This window comes from Lutra lutra, chromosome 13 (genome assembly GCF_902655055.1).
Source record: "Lutra lutra chromosome 13, mLutLut1.2, whole genome shotgun sequence".
Taxonomy (NCBI): Eukaryota; Metazoa; Chordata; class Mammalia; order Carnivora; family Mustelidae; genus Lutra; species Lutra lutra.
In genome coordinates this window covers 1,116,663-1,143,537 of record NC_062290.1, presented here as the reverse complement: position 1 = coordinate 1,143,537, position 26,875 = coordinate 1,116,663, and the positions used below count along the sequence as shown (strand labels likewise).

The 26,875-nt window shown below is 57.3% G+C and overlaps 1 protein-coding gene across 2 annotated transcripts in view; it reads right to left on the bottom strand.

Moving 5' to 3' along the window:
- Positions 1-6,873: 6,873 nt before the first annotated feature.
- ROR2 (receptor tyrosine kinase like orphan receptor 2) overlaps positions 6,874-26,875 on the bottom strand; it is a 161,446-nt gene continuing 141,444 nt past the window's right edge. Inside the window, exons 5-9 of one of the 2 annotated variants that reach the window (XM_047700819.1) lie at positions 18,329-18,456; positions 14,810-15,124; positions 13,624-13,869; positions 10,522-10,724; positions 6,874-9,236 (exon numbers count right to left, since the gene is read on the bottom strand). In XM_047700819.1, the coding sequence (XP_047556775.1) occupies positions 7,752-9,236; positions 10,522-10,724; positions 13,624-13,869; positions 14,810-15,124; positions 18,329-18,456 (2,377 nt within the window). In that variant the 3' untranslated portion in view covers positions 6,874-7,751. The remainder of the gene's footprint in view (positions 9,237-10,521; positions 10,725-13,623; positions 13,870-14,809; positions 15,125-18,328; positions 18,457-26,875) is intronic. The other variant, XR_007122393.1, reaches the window with a different exon arrangement.

The window sequence follows — 26,875 nt, the reverse complement described above, 5'->3', positions numbered from 1 at the left end:
CTGCCCCGGCCCCACTCCTGCTCCCACCCCACTCCTGCCCCGGCCCACTCCTGCTCCGGCCCCACTCCTGCTCCGGCCCCACTCCTGCCCCGGCCCACTCCTGCTCCGGCCCGGTTCAACATCTCCAGCTGAACAGCCAACTGGGTCCTTCCACCCTGGGTGGGAGCAGCCGGGGAGCCCGGGACTGAGCGAGAGCACGTGTGACCGTGAGAGCCCAAGTCAGCCCCATGGGCTCCACAGGCGAGCAGGGGATGGTCGTCACAGCCGTAGGAGGAGCAGGACCTCGGGAGAGCCTGTCCGCAGGGGTTGATCCCACAGCTCCAACCTCTCCCACTCGCCGTCCCATCCAGATGCTTCTGCTCATGTGGGGGACACGAGTGTGCTCACCTCAGCAGAGACGGGGGACATCCGGTGCAGGTCCCCGCAGTGCGTGGTATGGTCCTGCAGCTGCGCAGACCACACGGAGGGTCCCCGGGGGAGGTGGGAAGCCCCAGAGGCAGGATGGAGCCCCTTGCTGCCCCTCCCACCCCAGTCACGAGCAGGCCCAGCCTGGCCTTGTCTGCTCATTCCTGTTCTCCCCACTGTCCCATGGCCCAGCCTGGACAGCGGCTGTGGCCACCATCCTCGCCCGTGTGGCCCGTGACTCGGGGGTGGATGGGGCTAAAGACACTCACACACTTGCCAACGTTGTGCAGGTGGTTGAGGCTGGGGTCACCTGCCCTGTCTGGTGACTGGCCTGCCCCTCACCACCTGATCCCTCACTCCCTCTGCAAACCTGAAGAAGAAACCGTCTCTCCATCTCCACGACTCTGCAGAGACTTTTGTAAATGACATTTTAATGTCACGGACTGGCCTGAAATTGTGTGATTGCCAAGTGTTGGCATCTGCGTTCGAGAGCATTAGAAGTGTTCTTCTTCTTTTAAAACAAGCACTCCTTGTCCAGGGGTAATTTAAAGAGTGTAACTGGTGTCCATCAGAAGTGTGTAACTCGGTGAACTGAACGTGGACGCTCGTGGAACCTCCACCCCCACATCCAGACTGCGTCCGTCCCTCGCGGAAGGCTCCGCCTGCATCACCCCCAGACCCCAGTTCCAGACAAGCACAGGGAGGCTGCCCGTCCCGAGAGATGACGATTTCCTGTCCCAGGACATCACAAGAGCCCGACTGTATGCACCGTTTCCGTTTGGTCTCCTCTGCTCTGCGTGTTCTGGAGACCCATGTGCGCGCGCACGCGTGTGTGTGTGAGAGAGAGAGAGATTTTTACTGCAAGCACAATTCCCTGCACGGGGGCTGCCGTTGGTTTACCATTCGCCTGCTGGAGAGCACTGGGAGGTCCCCCTGCTGGGACGCGAGGACAAAAGCCTCCACGCACACTCCTGCACAACTGCGGGGTGAGGAATCTTCTCCCGTCTCTCGGGCAGACGCCGGGGGCAGAACTTCGGGACCGTGCAGCGGGTATGTACTAAACTTTATAAAAAACCATCGGGCGGGGCACCTGGGTGGCTCAGTGGGTTAAAGCCTCTGCCTTCGGCTCGGGTCATGGTCCTGGGGTCCTGGGATCGAGCCCCGCATCGGGCTCTCTGTTCAGCGGGGAGCCTGCTTCCCCCTCTCTCTCTGCCTGCCTCTCTGCCTACTTGTGATCTCTGCCAAATAACTAAATAAAAATCTTTAAAAAGAAAACAAAACAAAACAAAACAAAAAAATACCCATCGGGCGCCTGGGGGACTCAGTCGGTGAAGCGTCTGCCTTCGGCTCACATCATGACCTCAGGGTCCCAGGACCGAGTCCTGCGTCGGGCTCCCTACTCGGCGGGGAGCCTGCTTCTCCCTCTCCCTCTGCTGCTCCCCCTGCTTGTGCTCCCTCTCTGTCAAATAAATACATAAAATCTTTAATAAAAAAACCTGCCAAATAGTTTTCCACAGCAATTGAGTCACAAGAGAGTGTGACGGTCTGTCCAGAACCCGCCAGGGGACCTCACGGACCAGGCTCTGTCTCAGTTCTCTCTGGGGAACGGAGGTGGTGCCGGCTCGCTGACCCCAGGGGCAGGAGCATGTCTGGCCCCCAGCCTGGTCCAGAGTGCGGAGAGCCCTCAGGGACCCTCCCACCCTCCTGCGCTTCCTCCAGCCGCGCTCTGGGCACCCAACAGGCAGCCCAAGGGCCCCTCCACCTTCCTTCCCTCGCCTCCACTCCTCGCTGGAAATAGAACCTACAGATATTAACAGGCTCTTCGACCAGGGGTACTCCTGCCAGTTTCAAAACTGGGGAAGTTAAACTCTGAAAACTGGATTTAAATATGAGTATTTTTAAAAAAAAAAAAATAATGGGGAGAAGATAGGTATCAAAGTACCTAGTTTTTTGGGTTTTTTTGTTTTTTTTTTTTTAATCTGGGAGCATTTTATCTGAGATTTTCAGCAAGCTTCTAATGGGCCGTTGAAGTCTTTCTCATGGGTTTCCCCCTGCGTCACACTGTGGTTTGCTAGTTCTGTCTTCTAGAGTCAACTTCCTAAAAACCAGTCTCTCCCACTCCGGGATGTTCAGCTCTATTGCTTGGAGCGTAAGAATATAAAATTATAAAGAACAGTAATAAAACCAGTCGCATGTGATACACATCATGTTAACACCGTAAGCTTTCGGCTTCACATTTAAAAAGTAGAAAATAAGCTTCCCCACTTTGTGACAAAATGATAAAATTCCATCTTGGGGAGGGTACGGGTTTCGAGCTCAACTAACATTAGGGAATTGAGGGAGAGAAAATAAATGGACCAGAATCTCCATGGCCGGGGACCTCGGGAGGGCTCCTTCTCTGGGGAACTGCCCTGTGCAGACCCTGCCGCTTGGGTCACAGGAACTGTCCCGGACCGTGTACAGTGGCCCTGGGGCAGATCGCATTGGGGCCAGTCATCCCCAAGAGGACAGCCTATACCCCCATGTCTCCATGCCCCGCTCCCAGAAGGAGTGACCCCCCCCCCCCCAAGTTCTCAGGTTCTACCCCAGGAGGAGTTCCCCAGGCCCATACACCACGCACGGGGCTTCGAGGCCCTGTCCTAGCCTTCCCACGGCCACCATCCCGGGCCACGGCTGCACCTCCTGGCAGGAAGGGCCTATGGCAGGTGCAGGCACTGGAGTGTCTCCAAGTGGGAACCCTGGCCTGGCCGCAGAGCCCTCCTGATCCCGTCGCCATGCACGTGCCATCCCCTGGGCCTCAGTTTCCCCTGCTGTGAGCTGGGGTTCCGCTGAGAATGCAGTTAGAGAAGGTGACCGTGGCAACTTCTCTGCAGGGCTCATGCCGTGTTGCCCTTCTGGTCCGTGCCCCACCCCGTGCCATTGGCTTCCTAGAAAACATGGCGAGGAATGGAATCTTTGGCCTGATTTGAGCCTAGCGGTGAAAGGAAAGAGAAGAAACAATAGATCGTCAGAAAGGAAGGTCTGACTTCACCCAGCCGCGACTGAGCTCCTCCAGGACAGTGCAGTGGCAGGACACGGTGTCCCCTGCACAGTTTCATCCAAGTGGCTCTGCACCGGGCACCTCATAAAATGTCCAACACGAAAACGATGCCAGGAAATTTGTTACCGAGAGAAAGATTGAGAAAGAGAGAGAGAGATTGAGAGAGGGAGAGGGATGCCACTGCTTGACAGCTGGGTCAGAGGAACCTGTCTCCTTGATCCATGCCTGACTCCAGGGTCATCCCTCCTTGGGATCTCGGTGTTTGTGCAAGGGAATGTGCAGCTCCCGGGACCCCCATCTCCTTGTACTCGGACCCGTAGTCACGGTGGGTCACCCTTCCACCGATTTCCCGATCTTTACCGCAGTAGAGGTGGAGAGGAGCTTCCCTTCCTCTCAAGTGTCCCCGGGACATGGGCTGCGTCAAAAGGGAAGCAAGAGGACAGCAGTGCCACCACTGCTGTGTCCAGTGACAGGGTCTTGGGGCGCCTGGGTGGCTCCATCGTTAAGCCTCTGCCTTCAGCTCTGGTCATGATTCCAGGGTCCTAGGATCGAGTCCCGCATCGGAGGCTGCTTCTCCCTCTCCTCCCCGCTCGTGTTCTCACTCTCTCTCTCTCAAAAGAAATAAATAAAATCCAGTGACAGGATCTTGCAATCACTTAAAAAAAAAAAAAAGTTCACTGGGGCCAACAGTTACAAACTTCTTTGGACGTGAGGGAGAAAGAAAACCCCCGAGCTCCCTGGGCGTATGGTTGTTTCGAAACTTCATTCCTTCTTCGCTGGGGACATGGTGGAACCGGAGGGGGAAGCCACCTGCTGCTGGCAGCTCACACGCAGGGCACGTGGCTCTCCGTGCGCAGCGGGACGGATCTCACGGGGCGAGAAACGAAGGGAGGCACTTCTCCACCATCCCTACCCACAAGACGAGGGCTGTCGTCTGTTTCCCAGATTATGGTCAGAGAGCAGGGCCGGTGACGTCTCTACTTCTGGGATTTTATTCCGGTTGACTTTGTTGTCTAGGACACGATCGATGATGTGGAAATGTCCCTGAGAAACGTGCCCACAGGGAATGGAATTCTCAGTCCCCTGGCTTAGGCCTGGGATCGCGCTACTCATATGCTCCCGCGTTCGCTCACGTGTTTCGAACTCGCTCTCTCGGATTCTAGAAGATGCCGTGACACCCCGCTAAGGGAGCTGTTGCTGGTGTATTTACCTGCCCTGCCTGCTGTGTGAACAGCTGTGGCTTCTCTGACTTCTCAGGGAGCCCCGCATCATCTCCGAGTACTTCTGACTTTAGGTCCCGCCATGTTTAACACCCACAGTGACCTCTTCTGTTTTTCTGTGTTTTTAACCCATCTTTTTGACCAGAGGCAACTCGCTTCACCTTCCTCGGGGGAGGGCTGGGTGTGCCGAGGATGGACCCTTCTGGCCGTGTCTGGGCGGGGGGACCCCAGTCCTTCAGCGACACGAGTCACTGCGGGTCAAGTTCTGAAGGAAGCCCGGCCCACGCCGTGAGCCCTTCATCCCGCACAATACTGGCGTCTACTTCTGCATCAGGACGGGGCTAGTACGGACATTCTTCTGTGGCCTGGAGAGGTCATCTTGACAATCCCAATACTTTCATTTCATGGCATTTATCCTGGGCTGATTTTCAAAACCGCTCGTGCACCAGAATTCAGGGAGACCTGACCAAGATCTGTGGCCACGGAGCCTTGTGTGATGGCGGCTTCCTCCCCTGGTCAAGGACAGAGGGAGGAGCTCCCGGTGAAATGTGCCACTTTGCTCCCCCACGTCCATGTGTGAGCACAGATATTTCGAGGAGACAACTGATGGGTTAGAAGGAAGCACGAGGGCATCAGGACAGACAGGTCTGTGGTGTCAAAAAAAGAACACGGGGGAAGGGGGAGGGGCGTGTGGGGGAGGCACGGGCAGCCCCGTCTCTGGTGTTCTCTGTGCCAGGCATGGCATAGGTCATGGTTTCGGGCACAAGGATGTTCACGGTAACGCTACAATTGCATTCACAATAACTTAGTACTAAAAGAAGAGAAAAAAATCTAGAAGCAGAGAATTTCACTTATCAGAGGAAGCAAAGCAGTCAATGAGCAAAGAACTCCTTAGGGTGTGTGTGAGGGAGGGAGAGAGAGCGATTGAGCTCTGGGAGGGTTGTGGGGACGGGGGCGTGGTGCACAGCAGCTACCTTGAGTTTGAGAACCCGGGAGAGGGGTTTTAGGAAGATTCTTGATTATTTTCCTGAACCTGCGCGGTCCTTTCTCTCAATTTGCTCGCTGTTTGCTGGAACAGGGCCTTAGTGACTCCTGAGCAAAGGGGCAGTGTGACATCCATTCCAGGTCCTAGCTGCCGTCTGTCCTGACACGCGATTGAAAAGAGGTTGTCAAATCCGTTATGGAGGGTCATGGTGGGCGTCTCAGGGGAAACAGCCTCACCTTCGCTCTGCTCTCTGCAGAGCGCCCCTGTGGCTCCAGAAGTAAGAGGCTGCCCAGCAGAGCCCAGGAAGTGCCACAACCCTGGGGTGGCAGCCGGGAGAGGGAGAAAACCCCCGCCCCGGGGACCTCACCTCTCGTAACCCACCCCTGCAGGAGGGAGCCGGCCTGGGCTTGGAGAGGCGCCTCCACTGACTGGTATTTCTGTGTATGGCCCCCCCACCTAAATGGGAGCACCGAAGAGATGCTGGTGCCCCCCCCCCTTTGACCCTGGGGGCAAACTACAATTATTTGTAGACAGAAATAGACTAGCTCCGTGATCCAATTAGCTTGTTTTCTAGTGGCCTCTAGTGGCCTTGGTCAGAATTGCAGCCTGGTCCGCGGCTTGGAGGCCCCAGGATGGTCGCGAGAGGCGGACGCACGCCCAGCTCCGCTGCCCTCCGAGGGGCTCCCGGCTCCCCCGAAGGACCCCGCGCCCCTGCACAGCTAACCTTGTGGGGTAAGACTGCCTTCTTCCAGCAAATGCCTCAGTTTTCTGCCTGTGTCCTGCGCGAGCGGGTGGGCTGCCTCACGCCTGACTGGTTGTTTCCAGCAAACGGGAGGGAAACCGTCTGCTCACAGGGAACGGGACTCTAAAGGCGAACCTTTTGCGAGGTTCCTGGTCACGGTTATTTTGGAGAAGCCATCTGGGGAGAGAAGACCAGACATGGGGCAGCCCCGAGCCTGAGGTTCTGCACGACCTGAGGTCCTACAAGGTCAGGATCGTCCGTTCTGGGCTTGCGTGGCTCGCCCAGGACTGTGGCACTGGCATCCCCAGCCCCCCCACCTGCCTGGGAGCAGAGCAGACAGGGGTCCCACTGCCCACGCACCTGATGCAAATTCCCAGCGAGCTCGCCCCAGGGCCCTCCCTCAGCCCTCGCCGTCCCCTCGCCGCCCCCTGCCATCTTGAGGAACTCCGGCTGCCGGACACCCTCCCCCCGCAGGGCCAGCTGGAAGTCGTGTTTCACTTTATTGGATACACCAGGTGTGGGGGTTACAAGTGGGGCGTACGGGTGTGCGGCCTGTGAGCCTTCTCTCCCGCCTGAAATGAACGGACCTCGCCTGCATCGGGGACAAACACAGGCAGACAAAATACAGTCGGGAGGCGTCCCAGAGTGGGTCACGTCAGCATCTAAATTACTGAGCTCACAGTACTTCAGTGAAAACGGCGGACGCAACTGTATAAGTTACACTTCAGGTCTGTACACGCGTCTGTGAAACAGAATCCCCTGCTGTGCTCCGTAGGGCGGTGCCCCTAACACTGCAAACCCCAGCTCACCTCCCCCGACTGCAGACAAGGGCCGGATACACATGCAGCGTGACCACAACCATTTCCCCAAAGTACAAAACCGCACCGGCTTTTTTCTTTTTAAGGCACATTTTCATGGAGGCACAGAGAGCCCCCACCTCGGAAGCCCCGTGCTCTTGGGACCCTGGCAGGGGGCAGCCACCCAGTCCCGCCAGTCCTGGGCGGCGACAGTGCTGGGAGACAGTCGCCGGTGGGGGCGGCGGTAGGAACAGGCCAGCCGCCCGGAAGCCCAAAGGGGCACCATCTCCACTGCACATGCACAGGGGAGGGAAGACAGCGGCTACTTTCCCGCACGGCGCAGGCCGGCCTCCCTGCCCGTCTCCCTCAGGGACTCCCGGCTGCGTAGGTGTCACCATGTGTCCCGCCAGACCACTACCCCCGCCCGGTCAGGCGTCCCCAGCTCAAAGACCCTCTGGCCGCTGGGGGCGGGAGCGGCCGCTCTGTGCACAAGAGGACGGCGGGGGAGCAGAGGTTGCGCCGTGAGACGGCAAACCGGCGCACCCCACCCCGCGCCTGGGGCTCAGGCCTCCCCCGGGGTGCCCGGTGGCCCCGTGCCCCTCAGGCTGCCCGGGGGGACCTCGGCCTCGTCCACCTGCAGAGTGTCATTGTCCCCCAGCAGCTCGGTCTCGGGGACGGAGCCGTCCTCCTCCTCCTCCGCTTCCTGCCCAGGGGTCTGAGCCGCATCTCCGGGGACGTTCGGCGTGTCCTCCACGGCCTCAGCGAGCAGGGCCGCCCTGTCTGCCATGGACGTGTTGGAGGGCGCCGTGGTCACGTAGCCCGTGCTGGTGGAGCCACTGCCGCTGTGGTGGGAGCCGGGCTTCAGGGCCACCGGGGCGGGTACATGCGGTGGCGCCATCGGCACGGGGATCTGGACCGGGTAGAAGTTGGGCAGGTAGGCCCCGTAGGCCGGCACGGGCTGGTACCCGTTGACGGGGATGTAGAGCTGGGGAGGGGGCACCATGGGCCTAATCTGGCCTTTCATGGGCATGAACGGCGGCTGCGGGAAGGCCTGGGCCTTCTGCTTGGGGCCCCCGTAGCGGGTGTTGCTGACGTTGCTGACGGGGCTGGTGCTCAGGGAGCTGGTCTGCGTGGCGTTGCTGGCCCCCGAGGTCTGTGCTGAGCTGTTGTAGGCGGACAGGCTGCCCCAGGCACGGAGCCTGCTGTGGATGTCCTTGAAGCGGGGCCGCCGGCCGGGGGCCTCGTGCCAGCACTCGACCATCAGGGCGTACACCCAGGCCGGGCAGTCGTCGGGGCAAGGCAGCACCTGCCGGCCGCGCACCATGTCCACCACGTCCTGGTTGGAGTGGCCGCAGTAGGGCTGCAGGCCGTAGCTGAAGACCTCCCACAGCAGCACGCCGTAGGACCAGATGTCCGAGTCCACAGAGAACTTGCCGTGCGTGAGGGCCTCGGGGGACATCCAGCGCACGGGCAGCAGCGCGCCACCCGCCAGCTGGCAGTAGTCGGCCGAGTACACCTCGCGGAACAGCCCCAGGTCCGAGACCTTCACGCTCAGCTTGTCGTACACGAGGACGTTACGGGTGGCCAGGTCCTTGTGCACCACGTGGTGGCTGGACAGGTACTCCATGCCCGAGGCGATCTGCGCCACAACGTGCACGAAGTCAGGGGGCTCCAGGGCGGACCTCACCGTGCGGTCATCGTCCGTGCTGCCCACGTCCGAGTGTGGCGAGCGCATGACCAGGAACTCGTGCAGGTCCCCGTGCGAGCAGTAGCTGAACACCATGCTGAGGGGCTGGTCCTTGGTCACCACCCCCAGCAGGCAGACGATGTTGGCGTGCTGTAGCCGGGCCCGCAGCATGGCCTCGTGCCGGAACTCCTCCCGCAGCGGGCCCTCCGCCTTGTCCTTCAGCGTCTTGATGGCCACGGCCTGGCTCTGCTCCCCCGGGGCCGGGCCGAACAGGTGGCCCTTGTAGACCTTCCCAAACCGGTCCTCCCCGAGCTCCTCCATGAACCTCACTGACGACAAGCTGATCTCCTTGAGCTTGGCCTGCCAATAAGAAAAGCCCCGTGAACCACTTCTGTTCCCACAACAGGAAGGACAAGCCGGGCAGCTGGGGCGGGGGGAGCCCAGCAGAGGACCCCAGTCCTGCCCGCCCCAGGCCCCACCTGACCCACACCCACTCTCTGCTCTTCAACACGCTCGGCACCGTGAGGCTGCCGGAAACATGTCCACGGGTCCCAGCCAGGATGCAAAGTCTGCTCTCCCCCAAACTCCAGAGACGCCACTGCAGGGCGTGTGCACACCTGCTCACACCACACTCACACGCGCACGCACACAGCCAAGCTGGGCGCCACCGTCCCAGAGGCACCAAGGGACTCTCCCAGCTGCGTCCCCCATCTGGGGCCCCTCCCATGGCTCCCTGATGTGTGGTGGCCACCGAGGCCCAGGCTCCACTGCTCGTCACAGCGACACCCGGACTGTCTCCCTGGAACCCTGCCGTGCGCTTCCCATGATTTCTGTCACTCTTGGAGTCCAGGCCAGCTGTTTTCCAGCCGTCCCTCCGTGGGCCCCTCTCCCTGCTTCTTCTTGGTTAGATAAGTTATGACAGAAGCCCCACAAGCAGGGTCGGGGGAGCTGACCTGCATCTCCTCACCCCCCACCCCTCCAGCCCCAGCAAACACACAGTGACTGCTGGCTTGGGAGCCAAGTGCACGCTCCCCCGACCGCTTTGACGATCCCCTTTAGAGCCTGGACGGGAGTGACGTACCCCCAAAGCGTACAAGTAACGTGGAGGCCCAGGCAGGCCGGGACAGATTCTCCCCTGTGCTCTATCTCGGGGTGGTATCGCTGTCCTAAGAGCTCTCAGGGCAGGGGAACGGGGGTGTCCTACCTCCACTCTAAATGTGCAGTTCCACCCTTCCCTGAAAATCAAAGCAAAACAAAACCAACCCAACTCCAAACGGACCAGAAAACAGGCCCCCGTCCCTTGTCAGAGCCAGCCGGGCCCCCATGCGGTGGACCGGTCAGAGCCCTTTCCCTTTGGTTCTCCTGTGGGGAGAGCGGCAGCCCTGCAGACAGACGCAGGATGGCACCTTCTGGCTAATGCACCCGTCTGAGCGGAGGGAGAAGCCTAGACTCCGGGACGGCAGGATTCCAACACGCCTACCACTTCCTTCCTAAGGACACAAATGTCCCGACATGTCTTAGAGGAGATGCGGGAAATACAGGGCAGTTCAGCATGGTGGTGGGTCGTGTATCGAGTAAGCCAAGAACCCGAGCATCGGGGGCAAGCCATCTCCAGGCAGAGGCAGCGCCAGGAGGCGGAGGAGACCTGCTTGTGCTGGGTGATGAGAGGCATCTCCACGTCCTGGCTGGGCGAGGCCATCAGCTGCCGCCGCTGTGGTGTAGACGCGGAAGCCTTCTGCTTGTTCCGGCACACGCAGACCAGGAAGAAGAGGCACGCGATGACCAAAGGAATGGCGATGCTCGGGACCAGGATGTACAGAATCCCCATCCTGCTGCCGTCCTGTGGACCTGTGAACAGCCGGGGTCACGGGTTCTTAGAAACCATCCCCCGCCCAACTCCGAGTTCCCACCAGCCCACGCCCACCCCAGCTGCCAGATTCAAGCACAAGGGGACGGTGCCATGAGTCGCACAGAGGGGAAGGGGCACGCCAAGCCCAAGAAAGGGTAACGTACCCCTGCACGCTCGGGAGACGCTATCCAAAGCTGCCCCCAAGGACTGAAGCCGGAGTACGCGGCTCAGAAAACCCCTGAATGCCAGGGCTCTTGCAGTAGTTACAAGCAAAGTCCTGGGACGAGAAGTGACCCCGCCTGCGGCTTTTTAGGGTTTTCCACACTTTGTGTGTAATGAACACATATCACTGAAGACACTAATCCAAAGTGCATCTGATGTGAAAGAGCACCGGACACCACTGAGCCCGACCCAAGGCAGGACGCCGCAGGGCCCCAAGCGTGCTGGGAAACGTGGAGGTCAAAGGTCCAGCGAGGCTTCCGGTTAGCTCCAAGGTTTTCAGAGCGAGACGCGATGCTCTGTCTCCCTCTATGGGATTCCAGACAGGCACGGGGGCGCGCCGGGCTGCAGCGCTGTCCCAAACCCAGAGTCTGTCTGTCCGTCCCATCAGCCCCACGCCACGCCCCATCCTGCACCCGCTGCAGAGAGAACCAAATAAAACCCCAGAACTCCCCCGGTCCCACCCTCGAGGCAGATGTTCCAGAAGCCCCAGGGGCGGTGGAGGCTCCGGGTCATCTCTCTGGGGAGATTCCATGACCCGCCACCTCCGTCCCAGGTCAGAGATGGGAGCGCCATCCAAGCATCTGTGTGACCATTTACTTTATCATTATCTTTTCAAAATCACCAGCAGACACACTTGTTAACCACAGTACCACAGGACAGGCTGCGTCCTCGCAGCCCACGGGCCGAAGACTGTATCCACGTTAACGGGGGCGTTTGCCTGATTTCCTACGTCCCGTTTAAGGTGAGCAGGAGCACACGGCATTCGGCTATTCCGACACGCAGAGGCAGCAGTGTCGCAGAGTTCTTTAAGATAGAATTTTAGGGGCGCCTGGGTGGCTCAGTGGGTTAAGCCGCTGCCTTCGGCTCGGGTCATGATCTCAGGGTCCTGGGATCGAGTCCCACATTGGGCTCTCTGCTCAGCAAGAAGCCTGCTTCCCTCTCTCTCTCTCTGCCTTCCTCTCTGTTTACTTGTGATCTCTCTCTGTCAAATAAATGAATAAAATCTTTAAAAAAAAAAAAAGATAGAATTTTAAATCGAGTTCTTTTTAAAGGCAGTCGTATCCTCCCTATTCCCCGGCCGCTGGTTTTGTGGCAGAACACCGCATCTGAGACACGGTTCCACAAGGACCAGACAGCTCCAGGCATCGGGCAGGGGACCGCACACCATTCCCCGTACGGGGGTTCCTTGGGCATCACCCAAACCCCGCTGGGAAGCAATTAGCCTGCGTCTCCCTTAGCTGCTAAAAGCCATCCTACAGTAGGTGTGCTTTGCATTTCTACCCTCAGAATGCAAAGTTTTTTGCAATATCCAATGTACCTAGATCGGCCAGATCGAACAGCATACATATTTTTACTGTTTTGATTAATTTTAATTACAAAGGTAATAGCAGCTCATTGTGAAAACGTGTTCTGTTTTAACATTTCTTCAGGCCACAGGAAATCTCTGCGAAAGTTTGGCGTGTATCACTCCAAAACTTCACGCATAACATGGAGGTGCCCGTGTGTGCTCACACACATGGACACACGCATGCGCACGTGCACGTCTTTCCTTCACAAAGAAAGACAGAGAAGGGGGTCGGGGGAGGAAGAGCAAGTGGGAGAAACCAGCTATCGTCCCACAGCTTCGTTCTTTCTTTCTTTCTTTCCCCAGGAGGTCATCATGGACATCCTTCCTTGCAGGACATTTTTTTTAGAAACCGTAGCAAACCACAAAACAGCTTCATGATACTGTCAACATTCTCATTCTTAAAAGTTAGTCCTGCAGCGGACGCACGTTCTCGAAGATCCGTGGCACGATCTGTGCTGAGTTAAGAGGAGTGGCAAATTTGGAACTGGCCCATTCTGCTCCCAGGAGGGAAGCGATGCCAGTTTCCACAGCCAGCATCTGTAGGGGTTAGTGCGCCGGGCCGGGGGCCGCCAGGAGGAGGCTGGCGAGGGGACGGCGAGCCCGGCTTTGCTTCACCCTTCCTCTCTCCTCATCCGTCACTTCTCAGTAATGTCCCAGCAACCCACTGCCTCCAGGAACCAGAACGTAAGACTCAGAAGGAGGCCAACCTTCTCCCGGGGACCCAGGCTGGTGGGAGCTGGCGAAACGTAAACGGCCTCGAGACAGAAATAGGGAGGCCTGTGAAGTGTGCGACCCTCAACGGCTCTCTTGTCCTGTTCGTACTTTAACGAGGACGTGGCAGGGAGACCGGTCACGAGACCGAAGTTCTGCTGTTCCTCGCTCCGCCTTCTCCGCCTGTGTGAGCCGGGGCAGCGGGAGGTGCCGTGTCCCCGGGGCCAGGTGCCAGGCCGAGGGCTGTGGCCGCAGCAGGAAGCCCGTCCACCAATACTGGGAAACAGCACGTGACGACATCGATGGAGAAACCAGGCACCAAACTGACCATCCCAGGGCCACCCGCAAGGAGAAGGCTGGCGAGGGGCCCCCAGACCTAATCAGCCATCTCCCCCGCATGGTGGAATCTGGGCTGAGGGGCACACGACTCCAGAACTTTCTCTAATTTAAAATGTCCCATAACGACCAGGTACTACTTCCAGAACCGGCAACGGCTTTATTTAAAGCCGGTCATCAGGGCGGCGCATGGGGGAGGCGCCCTGGGACCCCAAGCCATCCCCAGGTTCCCTCAACAGTTAACGCTTTTAAAAAAAAAGAGAGAGAGAGAGAATACATACTACAAGAGGGAACGTCACACAGTTCCATGCGTACGTTTTTATTCTGCGTGAAGCACCAGGGGCCCTCCATCTGCCCTCCGGGGTTGCGGCAGTAGGCGTGCCCCCCTCCGAGCTCGGGGAAGTCTGCGCTGCTCAGCTGGTGGCTGTGGGGGAACTGCAGGGCCCAGGGCTGGCACTGGTGGCCCGACTTGGTGGTGCTGGCCGTGCCTCTGTAATCCGTGCCCGAGCCGTTGTAGCACTGATGGTCTGTGGGAGAGAGACGCGTGAGGACGCCCGGCTGGCGAGCGGCAGCTGCCATTCCAGAAAGGACCACCGCCACCACTTTGCCTGCACGTACCCGAACTGGAACTTCCAGAAGACCAAACGGTCCGACTTCCAAAAACCGCAGCATTAAAGCCGCAGGCCCACCAGGTAAGTCGGGGGATGGGGTGGGGGGCGTCCGGGGACATGAGTGGGTTAGAAAGGACCATCCGAAGTCACCCCATGAGTGTGGAAGTCCCTGGGGGCCCGCCAGGCACCTCCGCTGCAGGAGGACGTCAACCCCAACCTCACGCTCGCTTTGCCGCCCGGGGAGGACACCCGGGCACCCCCGTGTCCAGGGCGGAGACCCAGAGCCCTCGCAGAGCCATTCTGCTGCCTCAGTTCTGTCGCCGTTCTCAGCCCCTCCTGAAGACGGACTCACTAACCAACGCTCCATCTTCTGTGGCTATTATCATGCGCAGAGTGAGGAGCGAGCCGCCTGGATCCAGACGCCCCTGGGAGCCCAGAGATTGGGCTCCGACTGCCCCCCAAGGAGCTCTGCAGGGCTCTGAGAACCCCCAGCGTCACCGAAGAAGTGGCCAGAGTCCAGGGCCTGGGACGAGGGTGGGCTCTTCCCCGCTCCGTCCCCTGCAAGGGGCAGCAACCCAGACCTAATCGGAGAGGAGAGCCGCTCAGGGGTCACGGGGTGGTCTGGAGGCCGGCCGTGCCTCTGCTCAGGCTGCTAATGGGCACGGACATGACGGCCCCCTCAACCCCCAGAAGCAGAGTCTGAAGCCCAATGACGTAGTGACTCTCGCCAGTGCCAAGACGGCAGGGGCACAGCTGCCGTGCGCCCACCGAAGGAGGACCCCACAGCCCTCGCGGAAAGCCCCACGGCGCGTTGGAGCAGCCACGGCCGTGGCTAGGCCGGACGCACGGGACTCACAGCGGCCCAGCCTCTCCGCGGGGATACCGATGCGCATACAGTTGGCGGCGTCCGGGCTCTCGGGCAGGGGCAGCGCCTCGCACTTGGGCAGCTGCAGCCGCATGAGGATGAGCGGGTTGGAGCGCGCGATGGTGTACTCCTGGCGACACAGGTCGCTCTCCAGCACCTCACACTCGTCCCGGCACAGCTCACGGGGCTTGGGCGCCCGGGAGCGCGCGTCGCACAGCGGGAACACGAAGTGGCAGAAGGACGGGATGGCGAACTGTGAGCACTGGTCCGACAGGTGCGTGGAGGTGCCGATCATGGTGAAGGCCGCTGTGGGGGTGCGAGACGGGCGTTAGGCTGGGTGGCACCTGCTCCTGGGCCCCTGAACACCGCCGGAGCCTCCCCACCCCCACTGCACCCCTCTGCCGCTCATGTTCCCCCTTCCCCTCCCAGCAGGGCCCCCAACCCTCTGCCCTGTCCTCTGCACACCCAGAAAGGCTCTCTCCACGGCAGGCGCCCCAAGAGCAGGAGCTGCCCGGATGTGCTGGGAACACGGAAAGTCTCAGTCCCAGGGCTTCACTTACAAACGCGGAACAGGAGAGAAGGGGAAACTGGGCCCAGGATCTCACCCAGCTGGATGCTTCTTCCAGCACAGGAAGATTCGCGGGTCAGACCCAAAGCCCCTTCCCAAGGCCCTGCTAGGAACTGGGCTCTGCAAGCAATGGGCAGTAGCTAGAGCAACGGGCCTGGGCGACGTCTGGAAGCAGAGACCGGACAGGGCGCAGGGACAGAGCCCCGTGTCCTGCGGGACTGTGGCCGACCTGGCGGCCTGGGGAGGCTCAGCAGGGAGGGGTGGAAGGGTGCCCCCGAGGAGGACGGCAGCAGGGCAGACCCACGGGAGACCAGAGCTGCGACCAAGCAGCAGCAGGAGAGGCGGGGGGGGGGGGAGCCCCCAGATAGCCGGAGGGCGTTGGGAGGGCCAGAGGGAGGTGCTTTGGGATAAAGGAAGCAGAGAAGCAGGTGTAGCCAGGGTCTGAGCCGCGGTCGGCTGTCTGTCCTCCGAGGCAGGACACGGGATGGAGCAGAGAGGAACAAATGTGGCATGTGACCCGGAGAGAACATGCAGTGGCACTGCGGGCTGAGCGGGAACACGTGCAGGGGCAGGAGGCAGCAGCCCCGTCAGGGCTCAAAGGGAGGCCGCAGCCGGCGTGCCTGCTGCCCCGAGGCCCAGCCACTGTGGCCTGCGAGGGCTCTGCTCCTGAGGCTGTGACCCGGCGGCCTAAGAGAGAGGCCCTGCCCCACACCCGGCGCCGCGGGCGAGTAAACAGGCCGGCCGGGCTCATCCCCGGGACACAGGCCAGTGACCCGTGCTGCGGCGCCCCGTGTGGCCAGTAGGCGGCGTTGCGGGGCGCCCACTCTCTGCCGACCGGCCCGGCCCAGGGCAGATGAGCCGGAGGGAGCCCAGCTCCGGCGCCGCCCGTTACCCACCACGGACAGTGGTTCCCTCGTCCGTCTGGTCCTGTGCGGTGACCTGATGAGGCCACACCTTGGGGGACGGATGCCCACACAGAGCGCCTGAGGGAGCTCGGGAGAGGAACACGCGGTCCCTGCTCCTTCCGGTCCCTTCCGGCCAAGACTGACGCTGAGGGAGGGGCAGGAGGTCCCTGGGCAGGGTCTCTCGGAGACAGCTAGGGAGCCCGGGGTGAGGTCCAGTCAGGCCCGCGACGGAGCTGGGGGCCATCAGGAGGGTGGGCGTGGCGTGGCGGGGACCCCGGGCACGGAAGGACGGTCGAAGCCAGACAGATCTGGCGTTGCTCTCGGGGCAGTCACCAGCGGAGCGTGACCCTGTGATGGTCTCTGCTCTGCCCTTGCCCCCTCAGACGCGTCCCATGAGGGCTCACTTCTCAACGTCCGGCTCTAGGTACCCGGAAGATCCAGCAGGTCATGTCCCCGCCTCCGTCCACTCCCCACGTCACCTTGAAGGTGTCTTGGGACTCTTTCCCCCGGAAGCTCCCAGAGTCCCGGGAGTGAGATCTGACAAGCCGGCCCCAGGCAGGACACCGTAGAGCCAACGGCCTCGGAACCACAAGCCCGTCAGCCTAGGTCAACTTCGAACTCCTCTCACGTCCACACACCTAGAGATGCTCGTTCTAGACTTTCGTCTAAACGCTGCTGTGCAGCCCGCCTGCTCGGACAGCAGACGTGCTCAGCGTGTCCAGCCGTTCCTGGAGATGTGACTTGGGAACAGTCTCGTGCCTGGGAGCCGGGTTTGTCAGGGAGTGGGACGCCCGGTCTGAGGTACGCGGCTAGCGCTTCCCAGGTCGGTTAGGACGGAGGATGTCTGAGCGCGTGGCTCCTACTAAGGCCATAATGGACTCTTCCCTTAATGAAAGAGAAGCGACTAGAAAAATCCAAGAGCCCTGCTTCTGTCGAGGGTGATTTCTGTTCCCTGGAACCTGTGTCACGTCTCTGAGGCACGGGTACGGCCACACAGAACCCTAACGTAAACCACTGAATGTTGTGGCCCAAAAGGTATGAGCAGTTCTGCTTTAGAGAGCACGAAAAGCTTTTCCAAAAATAGCAACGTTCTCAAACGGGCTCCTCTTGGACAACCACTGTCCTCCTACTTCTCCGTGGACACCTGGCCCTGTCCTCAAGGAGCTCGGGAACCACGGGCCAGGAGGATCCTTGCACGGCCATCGCCCTAGACCCTCCAGCTGAGGTGAAAGCAAAGGAAGGGGTGACCCGGATTTGGAAGGACAAGTCGATGCCGTCTGGAGGCTGGAGAGGAAACGTGTGTGTGTTTGTGGGGAGAGCAGAGAGGGGCTTCGGTTGAATTCATTTTCTTACTTCTCAAAGCATTTCCCCCAAGATGACCTTCACATCACCACGTAAAAGCCAGCGCGTGGAGGACGACCGGCCGACTGAAACGGGAAGCCTGCAGAGACAGAGAGCAGGCCACTGCCTGCCAAGGGAGCCGCCCCCTTTCCCACGCAGTGAAGCAGGTCCCTGAACACTGACTGTCCACGGGACCTGAATGCTGGCCGAAGGCAGCCCGGCAGCGTCCCCGGGCGCCGCCACGGACTGCAAACCCCTGTCCCCAACGCCGAAGTCAGACCCGTGAAGCTCTTCACTGAGCTCAGATCTATGGGGGCAGGAGTCGGGGAATGCAGAACAGAGAAGTGCAGTGATTAAGTGCGGTGGGTGCCGGCCTCCCTGCGGTGTGGCCAGGGGACAGGAGGGGACAGCCCGGGGACAGGAGGCCCTGGCGATGCAGTGAGACAGGACGTCTCAGGACTCTGGAGCCACGTGGTGGGCCCAAGTAAGTGTGCGTGCTAGTGGGAACGCACAAACGGGAACGTTGGAGGGCAAACCCTGGGGCCAGTCCCCGCTGCTTCTAACAGGGCTGACCGACTTTGTCGCACGACATTCGGAACAGGGACTCCGTGTCCGAGATCGGAAATAAACGCACGAGGGGGGCGGAGACGGGCGGCGCGTGCTCACGGTCCGACAACAACGACGCGGGGCTCCTACCTGTGATGCGGTTTTCAATCTCTCCCTGCATCTGGAGGGAGTCCACGTAAATGGTCCGGTTCCCGATGAAGCGTGCGCACGCGATCCCCCGGTATGGCTGGCAGAAGCCGTCCTCGTGGTAGTCGTCTCTGGGGAAGACACGGCTGTGAGCACACTGGCTTGTTTGGTTTTCTCTTCAAATCCAGTACTTTTTTTTTTTAAAGATCTTTAAATTTCATTGGGTTGATTTTTTGTTACACATCAAGTAATACACCCAACTAGATCTTTTTTACACAACGATTATTATGTTTCATTATGCGACGTTAGTCACCATACAGAACACCCTTGTGATCTCATCATTTCACTCCTTGGTATCAATGCAAATGAGCCGGAAACTTCGGACCACCCGAAAACCTGCCCAAACTTGGAAGCAACCAAGCTGTCCTCCAGCAGGTGATGGGCAAAGATACCGTGGCCCGTCCAGATGGAAGAGCTTTTAGCACCAAACACAAAGGAGCCATGAAAAGACACGGAGAAAGCTCACATGCATGGGACTAAGTGAAACACCGATCCAGAGAGGCCACGTGCTGTAGGAGTCCAGCGGCCGGACGTTCCAGAAAAGGCAGAGCTATGGAGACGGGGTAAGTTCAGTGATGGCCAGGGGCTGGGGGCTGGTGGTGCACGGGACCACCAGGCAAAGCACAGGGACTTCAGGGCCGGGAACGGACTCTGTATGATACTGTGGCGGCAGGTGCGTGTCTTTCTAGATCTGACGCTGGAGCAGCACCGGTTTAAACCTCGTGAGTCCACTGACGGGCAACGTGTTTACGGTGAACACAACAGAGTATGGTAAATGCACTTTGTGTCCCTTATGATTTTCTTAATAGCATTTTCTTTTCTGTAGCTGACTTTATTGCAAGAATTCAATCCATAATGCATACGACACACAAAATACACGTTAATTGACTAAGTGATTGGTGAGGTGCTAGGAGTTAAGTTCTGGGGGAGCCAAAAGTTACACACAGATTTCCAGCCACACGGGGGGTCGGCGTCCCCTTCCCCCTGTTGTCCAAGAGTCTGCTGCCCAAAGTCCCAGCAGGGACGGCAGCCAGAGTGAAAGCTCGCGGGTACAGACTTCAGCTCATCGTAAGTACTGGCACTGGCTCGTCCGTTCTAACCAACGCGCCACACTAAGGGGGAAACCGCAGGTGTGGATGCTGGGAGGGGTGTTGGTGAAACTCTCCTGACGTCCTGTTCAATTTTCCTGGAAATCCCAAATGGCTCTAAAATATAACATCTATTAACTTAAAAAAAATCCAGCATCATTAAGGGCGTGGCGCCATGGAGCATGACAGATGGATCATAAACGTGAAGCGTAGGCATGGGTGGGCACACGTCCACGTCTTTGAGCAAACGCACGCAGAACGTTGGCCACGAACATCTCATCCCACCCGTGAGCCACACAGAATCATCACAGCGCACCCCATGAGCATCGCTTGTCTGCAAGCAAGACTCGTGAAAGCGATGACAGTCCAGGAACCGCGTTCCTGCATCACGTGAGAGAAATGGAGGGAAACAATGGGGATCCCCGAAAGTCTGGCCTTCAAATAAGTTGTACAAGGAGATGTTCTTATTACACAACAGAGAAGTAGACGGCACGGGCCACACTTCAAGACACAGGGGCTGGGTGGGGAGCCTCACCGAAGCATGGCCCTCCCACCAGGCCCCCCACTTCGACTCCCTCCCCAGGGCCTTTGCACGGCACGCACAGGGCACGCTGGAGTCTGTGCCACATTCTATTGTGGGAACCTGTTAGTCGTGCCTTCCGCTGATGAGATCAGGCATTCTGAGTACCAGATGCTTTTCAGAGAGCCCTCAGGATGCTCCAAGGAGACAGGGACGGGGCCACAGCCGATATACGAGAGCTGGCAGTGGCTGGAGCCAGGGAGAGGTGCTTGGGGCTCCAGGGGCAGGTTACTGACAAGTGCATCAGGACTGTAATTAAGTCACTTGTTTTCTAGCTAATCTGTAACCAGCCCCTAAGCCTGACAGCACTCGTCAGCCCGCCCTACAGTGGTCTGGACCGGCCCCCAGGAAAACCTGTGTTGTGTCCAGCTCCTTCACAAATGTAAAATCCGATGCTCATAACGGCAGAGACAAAGGATCTGGCAGAACACCCCTTCAGCCGCTCGGCTCTCTCCCTCCTGGGCACCTGCAGGACCTCTCTTTTTCAAAGAAAGGAACCTGGAGCCATAAATAACCGAAACAAAGAGACTGTGGTGTCCACACGAGCTGGACGCCCTTTCTTGCAAGCTCGCTTAGCCATTATTTCCTTGGGTCAAGGATTCCTTAAATGTAGCTTAACTAGACAAGCACACACGCTAACAATACAGCCCGGCCCCTCCCTTCTCACTCTTTGTGAGCTGGAGTCAGGGGCTGATTAAACGAAAACCAGTGCCTACCAAATGCACCAAAAGCGCACGTCGGCTCTGCCCCAGTGTGTGTGCTACGCGTCACCGTTTGCGGGCGGCTCAGGGCGCTTGCCCACTGTGCCTGGAAAATCAGAGACAGCCACATTCCGTGTAGCGTCACCTGGCACGGGAGAGGAGCTCTGATGCAGTCAGTCCTTCAGGTTGAAGAAAATAGTTGGGAAAATAATGTCAAATTAAGCCTGAAGTAACTAGAAAATACCAATGATGAGAATAGAAATCAATACAAAAGAAACAGAAAAATCAATAAAGCTAAAAGTTAGTTCTTCAAAAAAAAAAGAACAAAATTGCTTAAAAACTGGAAAAGAAAAACAGAAGAGAGAAGGAGAAAACACACACCAGCAACATCACGAATGCGACAGGGACGTCGCCCAACTCTACGGATGTTCAGAGACAACAGGGAACGTTATGCGCAGATATCTGAACACAGATCCAGTAACTTAGGAAAATAGGGCAAATTCCTTGAAAAACATAATACACTAAAATTAGTGGAAACAGAAAAAAAACTCAGAATAGCCTTAAATGTCTTAAGAAATTTGAAGTTGTAATAAAAAACCTTCCCATGATTAAAACCCCAGCCCCAGATAATAGAACCTGGTGAATTCTGTCAAACATTTAAGGAAGAAACAGTAATTTTAGATAAACTCTTCCAGAATATAAAGGAATAAGAGATACCACCCAGATCATCCCAAGATGCAGTGACACAAGTGACTCATAAGCACGTCCAAGGACGTCCCAGACAAACGTGCCCAGGACCGAACGGGCACCACGCTTCACAAAACACAAGCGCGCAGGCTGGACCCAACAAAACAGAAAGACAATAGAGAAATGGGCAGTGAGCCCCCTGGGCGATCCACGAACACAAGGTGTTTCAACATTTAAAAACCGGTCACCGAAAACAGAGACAAGGAGGGAAACCGTGTAATCATCTCAGTTGAGAAGGAAAAAAGGTCGACACATTCATGACCAAACTCTCGACAAACAGAAAACCTCTCCGAGTGTACTCTCCTAAAAAGGGCATCTACCAGGCGCCTACAGTGAACACGTTACTTAACGGTGAAATAAGGGACATTTCCCCGTAGACGTTTGGGAAGATGAACCTGTCTGCTCTTACATTCTAGCTGACCTTGGGGCTCAGCCAGTACGATCAGAAGACGGCGTGATCAACCGATCAGCGGTCCGGCAGACGGACGGCACAGACCCGGAAGGAAGAAGGAAGACCTGATGCCGTAATTTACATAGAAAATCCCAAGGAATATATTTTTAACCCGCTAAAACGACTACAGATCTAGTACGGCCCCAGGAGAAGGTCAATACAATCAACTGTATTTCTACATGTAACAGTTAGCAATCGGAATGTTTAAAAAATATCATTTCCAGGGATGCTCCGGTGATGCTGGCGGTTGAACATCCGACTCCTGTTTCGGCTCGCTGCGATGTCACGGGATCAATCCCCACGCAGGGCTCCAAGCGTCTGGGAGTCTGCTTGAGATGCCCTCCCTCTCCCACTGCTTCTCCCCACTCTTTGCACTCTCTCTCAAATAAATAAATAGATCTTTAAAAGAAAGTCATTTACAGTAACGTTAGAAGTACACAAGAGCAGCAAATTCATAGAGACAAAGTAGAATCATGTTGCTAAGGGTCGGGGTGAAGGGGAAATGGGGAGCCACAGTCTAAGAGACACTGGGTTTCAGGCTGGAAGGGTGCAAAGCTCTGGACGGCATGTGGTGATGACTGCACGGCAAGGACAAGGTACTTAATACCCCTGAGTTTCTCAATTAAAAATGGCTGAAATACTTTGGACAAAACCTAGTAAAAATGTACAAGACCTCTCCACTTAAAACTTCCAAACACTGTAGAGAGAAAGAAAGGAGAAGCTACATCAATAGAAATACGTACCATATTCCTAGGACGGACCATTCAATGGTTTTAAGGAGTCGATTCTCCCAAGGACAGCGTCACCTGTCAAATCCTAGCATGGCTTCTGCAGAAATTACTTTAAATCATGGAAAAAAAACCAAAAAAACAAAAACAAAAAAAAAAAAAACAAGCCAAAAAACAAAAAAACTACATAATGAGAAAATGACGAAGTGAGCAAAATCCACAGCAGCGGTAAGGGGCAGACTGACATGTGCCTCCAGACGTACAACCCTGAGAAGGATATGTCACTATGACACCTTCAAGTGTAAAATTCACATGCAGCCTCTCATAGTGACCATCGTAACCATCAGCCAAACTCAACTTCAGAGACATGCCGTACCACAGCTGCCTACGGCGACCGATGTTCCAGCGCCACGAGAGGCTGAGGACCTCTTCCGGATTAAAGACACTAAAGCAACGTGGAGAGGATCCCGTTCCCAGAGAGGGGTCCACACAGCGCTCGTGGGACGAGTGGAGAGACTGGAAAGTGAATGACACGTGTCACATGACACCCCGAGTTTGAAGCTGTGGTTCGGTGAGGAAACAGGTTGACCTTGGGGACTAACACGGAAGTATAAAGGGAAAAGGGGCACAGGGAACACAGCCAGTTCTTGGGTGGCTCAGGAAAGGGGAAAATTACAAATATGTATGGGAAAATGAGAATCAAAAGGACACGATCACAGTCGGCAAGCCCGCGTAGAGAGGAGAGATCACTCCCAATTGCTCTTCTTATCACTTCTCTGTACTTTTGGAGTTATTTCAAAACGGAAAGTTAAAAACGTCCCAGTGCGTGCTTTGGTAGAAACTGACAGACGCTGGAATTTACATGTAAACAGAGCAGCCAGGACAGTCGTGAACGAGGAGGACTGAGGGTGAACTGGAGCCGCCCGATTCCGAGACTTACCACGTTCCGACATCGAAGACAACGTGCGGCTGGGATACAAGGACATGACGGAGAATCTTAAAATAGACCCTAACCAATGGTCGAGTGATTTTCAGGACAGACACGAGGCGTCTGAGGAGGACCCGGCGATAGTTTCAAAAACGGTGCTGGAGGACTGGATATTCGGAAGCTTTTTCTTTTGTTTTGTCTTAAGGTTTTTATTTATTCACTTGAGAGAGAGAGTGCGCACAGACAGAGAAGCAGACCCCCCAATGAGCAGAGAGCCCGATGCGGGGCTCGATCCCAGGACCCTGAGACCATGACCCTAGCCGAAGGCAGAGGCTTAACTGACTGAGCCCCCCAGGCGCCCCAGAACTGGATATTCGTATGGAAAAAATAAACTCAAACCCATGTCTCCCACTGTACACAAAACCGGATTTTGAGAGGGACCACAGACCTAACCCTAAAAGCTAAAATTATGGCACTTATGGAAGAAAACACCAGAGAATATCCTTATTCTACTGAGATAAGCAAAGGCAAAGATTTCTCAAACACAATGCGTAAGAGAAAATAAAAGATAAACTAACTCACTAAAATTAAATTTTCCTGGGGTGTCTGGGTGGCGGAAAGGTTAGGCAGCCAGCTCTTGGTTTCAGCGCGGGTCCGATCTCAGGGTCCTGGGATCAAGCCCCATGTCTGGCTCCGTGCCCGTCGGGGAGTCGACTTCCCCCTCTCCCTCTGCCCCTCCTGCTCCTGCTCCCTCCTTCTCTCTCAAATAAATAAATAAATTTAAATTTAAATAAATTTAAATTCTGCTGCTCACAGAAACACAGCGTCACGAAACTAAAAAGGCAAACCACAGTCACTTTCTCTTTGGCGAAGGAACTGTGTACGGAATATCCAAGAAGTCCGTAACCCCGCAGGACGACACACACCGCAGGAAAACCGGGCGAAGGCCTGAGCCACTTCACCGAAGTGCAGCCTGGAAAGACGGTCCCAGTCTCAGTGAGGAGAAACTATAATCAAACCGCCACAAACCATCACAACACAAGTGCCAGAAGGCTAACGTCGGACGACCCCGCACGTTGGCGTGGACGTGGGGCGGCCGGACTCTCACACCGCGGGCGGCAGCAGGAGACGGAGAGACCGCTCCAGGGAGGAGTTGGGCACTTGCCCCGGCGTGTGCACGCACCGACCGCCGGACCCGGTAACCCCGCGGCCGGGACGCGGTCCAGAGCCATGAAAACACGCTCACAGAAATCCTCGAACACAAACATTCCCAGCGGCCGTATCTGTAACCGCCCCAAACTGGAAACCCAAGTGCCCGTCAGCACGCAAAGACACACACTGTCGCACCTTCCTGAAACAGCGGTCCGTAAGCGAGCGGGGAAACTCCGGGAAGAATCTTTCACACCGCGTGAAGAAGCCGGACGTGAGAGGCTCCGCGAGGACGTGGCACCCACGCGTTTCTGTCCCATGCATTGTGGTACTCACCACACTCCGAAGGCGCCTGGCCCACAGCTGACCCTCAACACACGTCTGTTGAGTGAGTGAACACTTTCTTCAACCATGGGACACACGCTTCATATTTCTAATTCAAGATAAAATACTCGCAACATCTGATTACGCGGACGTCGTGTTGGACGTGACAAAAAGTGTCGACAGGGTCCGAGGGAGCAGACCCGACACCAGCACTCATGACCCAAAGTCCACGTCAGCAGAACCTCTCAGAAACCGTCTCCGGGGCCAGGATCATACGGCGGCCGGAGGCAGAGAAAGGGTGGTTTGGGTTCACAGTTCACCGGAGGGAAGCGTGGTTCTCCTCTGCGGAGCACAGCGGGCTCGGCCCTCCCGGGCAAACCTTGGAAGGTGGGTATTTCCTTGGGTGAGTTGGGCGGTCGGTGTGTAAAAAGCTCCCATCCCTAAATACCAGGGCATGACAGCTCGTGCGCGGACTCAGGCAAAAACAAAAGGACCAAGTGGAGGCATCGATGTGTCACCGCATGTCCCGTGCGGACACCATCACCCCTGCTAATGCGCAGACACGTCCGCGTGCCGCTGTGCGGTGAACTGGAGGCTGTGGGTGTCCCCCACGCTCCCCACGAGGATCTCTGCCACCTCCTGCCTGCATCACGTAATCTTTTTTTTTTTTAAAGGTTTTATTTATTTATTTGACAGACAGAGATCACAGGTAGGCAGAGAGGCAGGCAGAGAGAAGAGGAAGAAGGCTCCCGGCTGAGCAGAGAGCCTGATTCGGGGCTCGATCCCAGGACCCTGGGATCATGACCTGAGCCAAAGGCAGAGGCTTTAACCCACTGAGCCACCCAGGTGCCCCTGCATCACGTAATCTTAAAACGAACTGAGTTTCTCCTTTTATTCAAGTTCGGCACTACAGGATTTAAGGAGTTGTGTTTTCCAAGAAATAGAACCTACCACAAAGAAAAGCCGCAGAGGGAGGACACCGGGCTGGTGCCTCCCTCTCTGCAGCTCGGCTCGACCAGGGCAAGCCTTCGTGGTTAGACAGCAAATGCTCAGTGCCAGCCTTTGCCCGGGATGGTTCTCTCCCCACGGTGAGGCGGCCGGGTCTCTCCTGAAGTCATTTTCAATCACTGCCTGTTGGAAGTTTCACTGTGTTTTTTCTACTTTCCTGTAATTAGGATAAAGCTTGAGCTCGTTATGACAGTTCCCCAAAAACGGCAGTGGAAGGAGCTGGAGGGAGCAGATCGCCGCGCTCTGTTTAGACACGCCGGCTGTGGGGCACCTCTGAGTCATCCGCCCGGGGGTGCCCCGATGCCGCGGAGTCCGGGGCCTGGAGACCGGGAGACAGTCAGACCGGGAAACGGGGCTTCCAGGGCCGTGAGCGCATGGGTGGTGAGCGGCCAAAGCCTTGGAGTCACACGCACCTTGTGAAGTAAGGAACGGGCTCGGGATGCAGCCCCGTTTGTCGATTTCCCGGAAGCCCATCAGGAGCCTAATTCACAACCGCCCAAAAGAGCAACGCGCGTCCCTGTAAGCAGCATCTGTTGAAGCGCCTGGGGGTGTTCACGTGGGGACCGTGGCACTGACCCAGCACAGCCATGCAGGAACCAGGGCGGGTTTCGGGGGCCACCCCGCCTGCCCCGCCCCGCCCCACCGTGTGCCCAAGCCACCAGGCTACGCCACTGTGGACGCACGGGTCTGTCATCGTGAAGTCGAACCCCGTTTTAAAGGGCAGATGAAAACGGAGCCCATACACGAAACACGGGACACGCAGCCTCCCGTTAATCCCCTCACGTT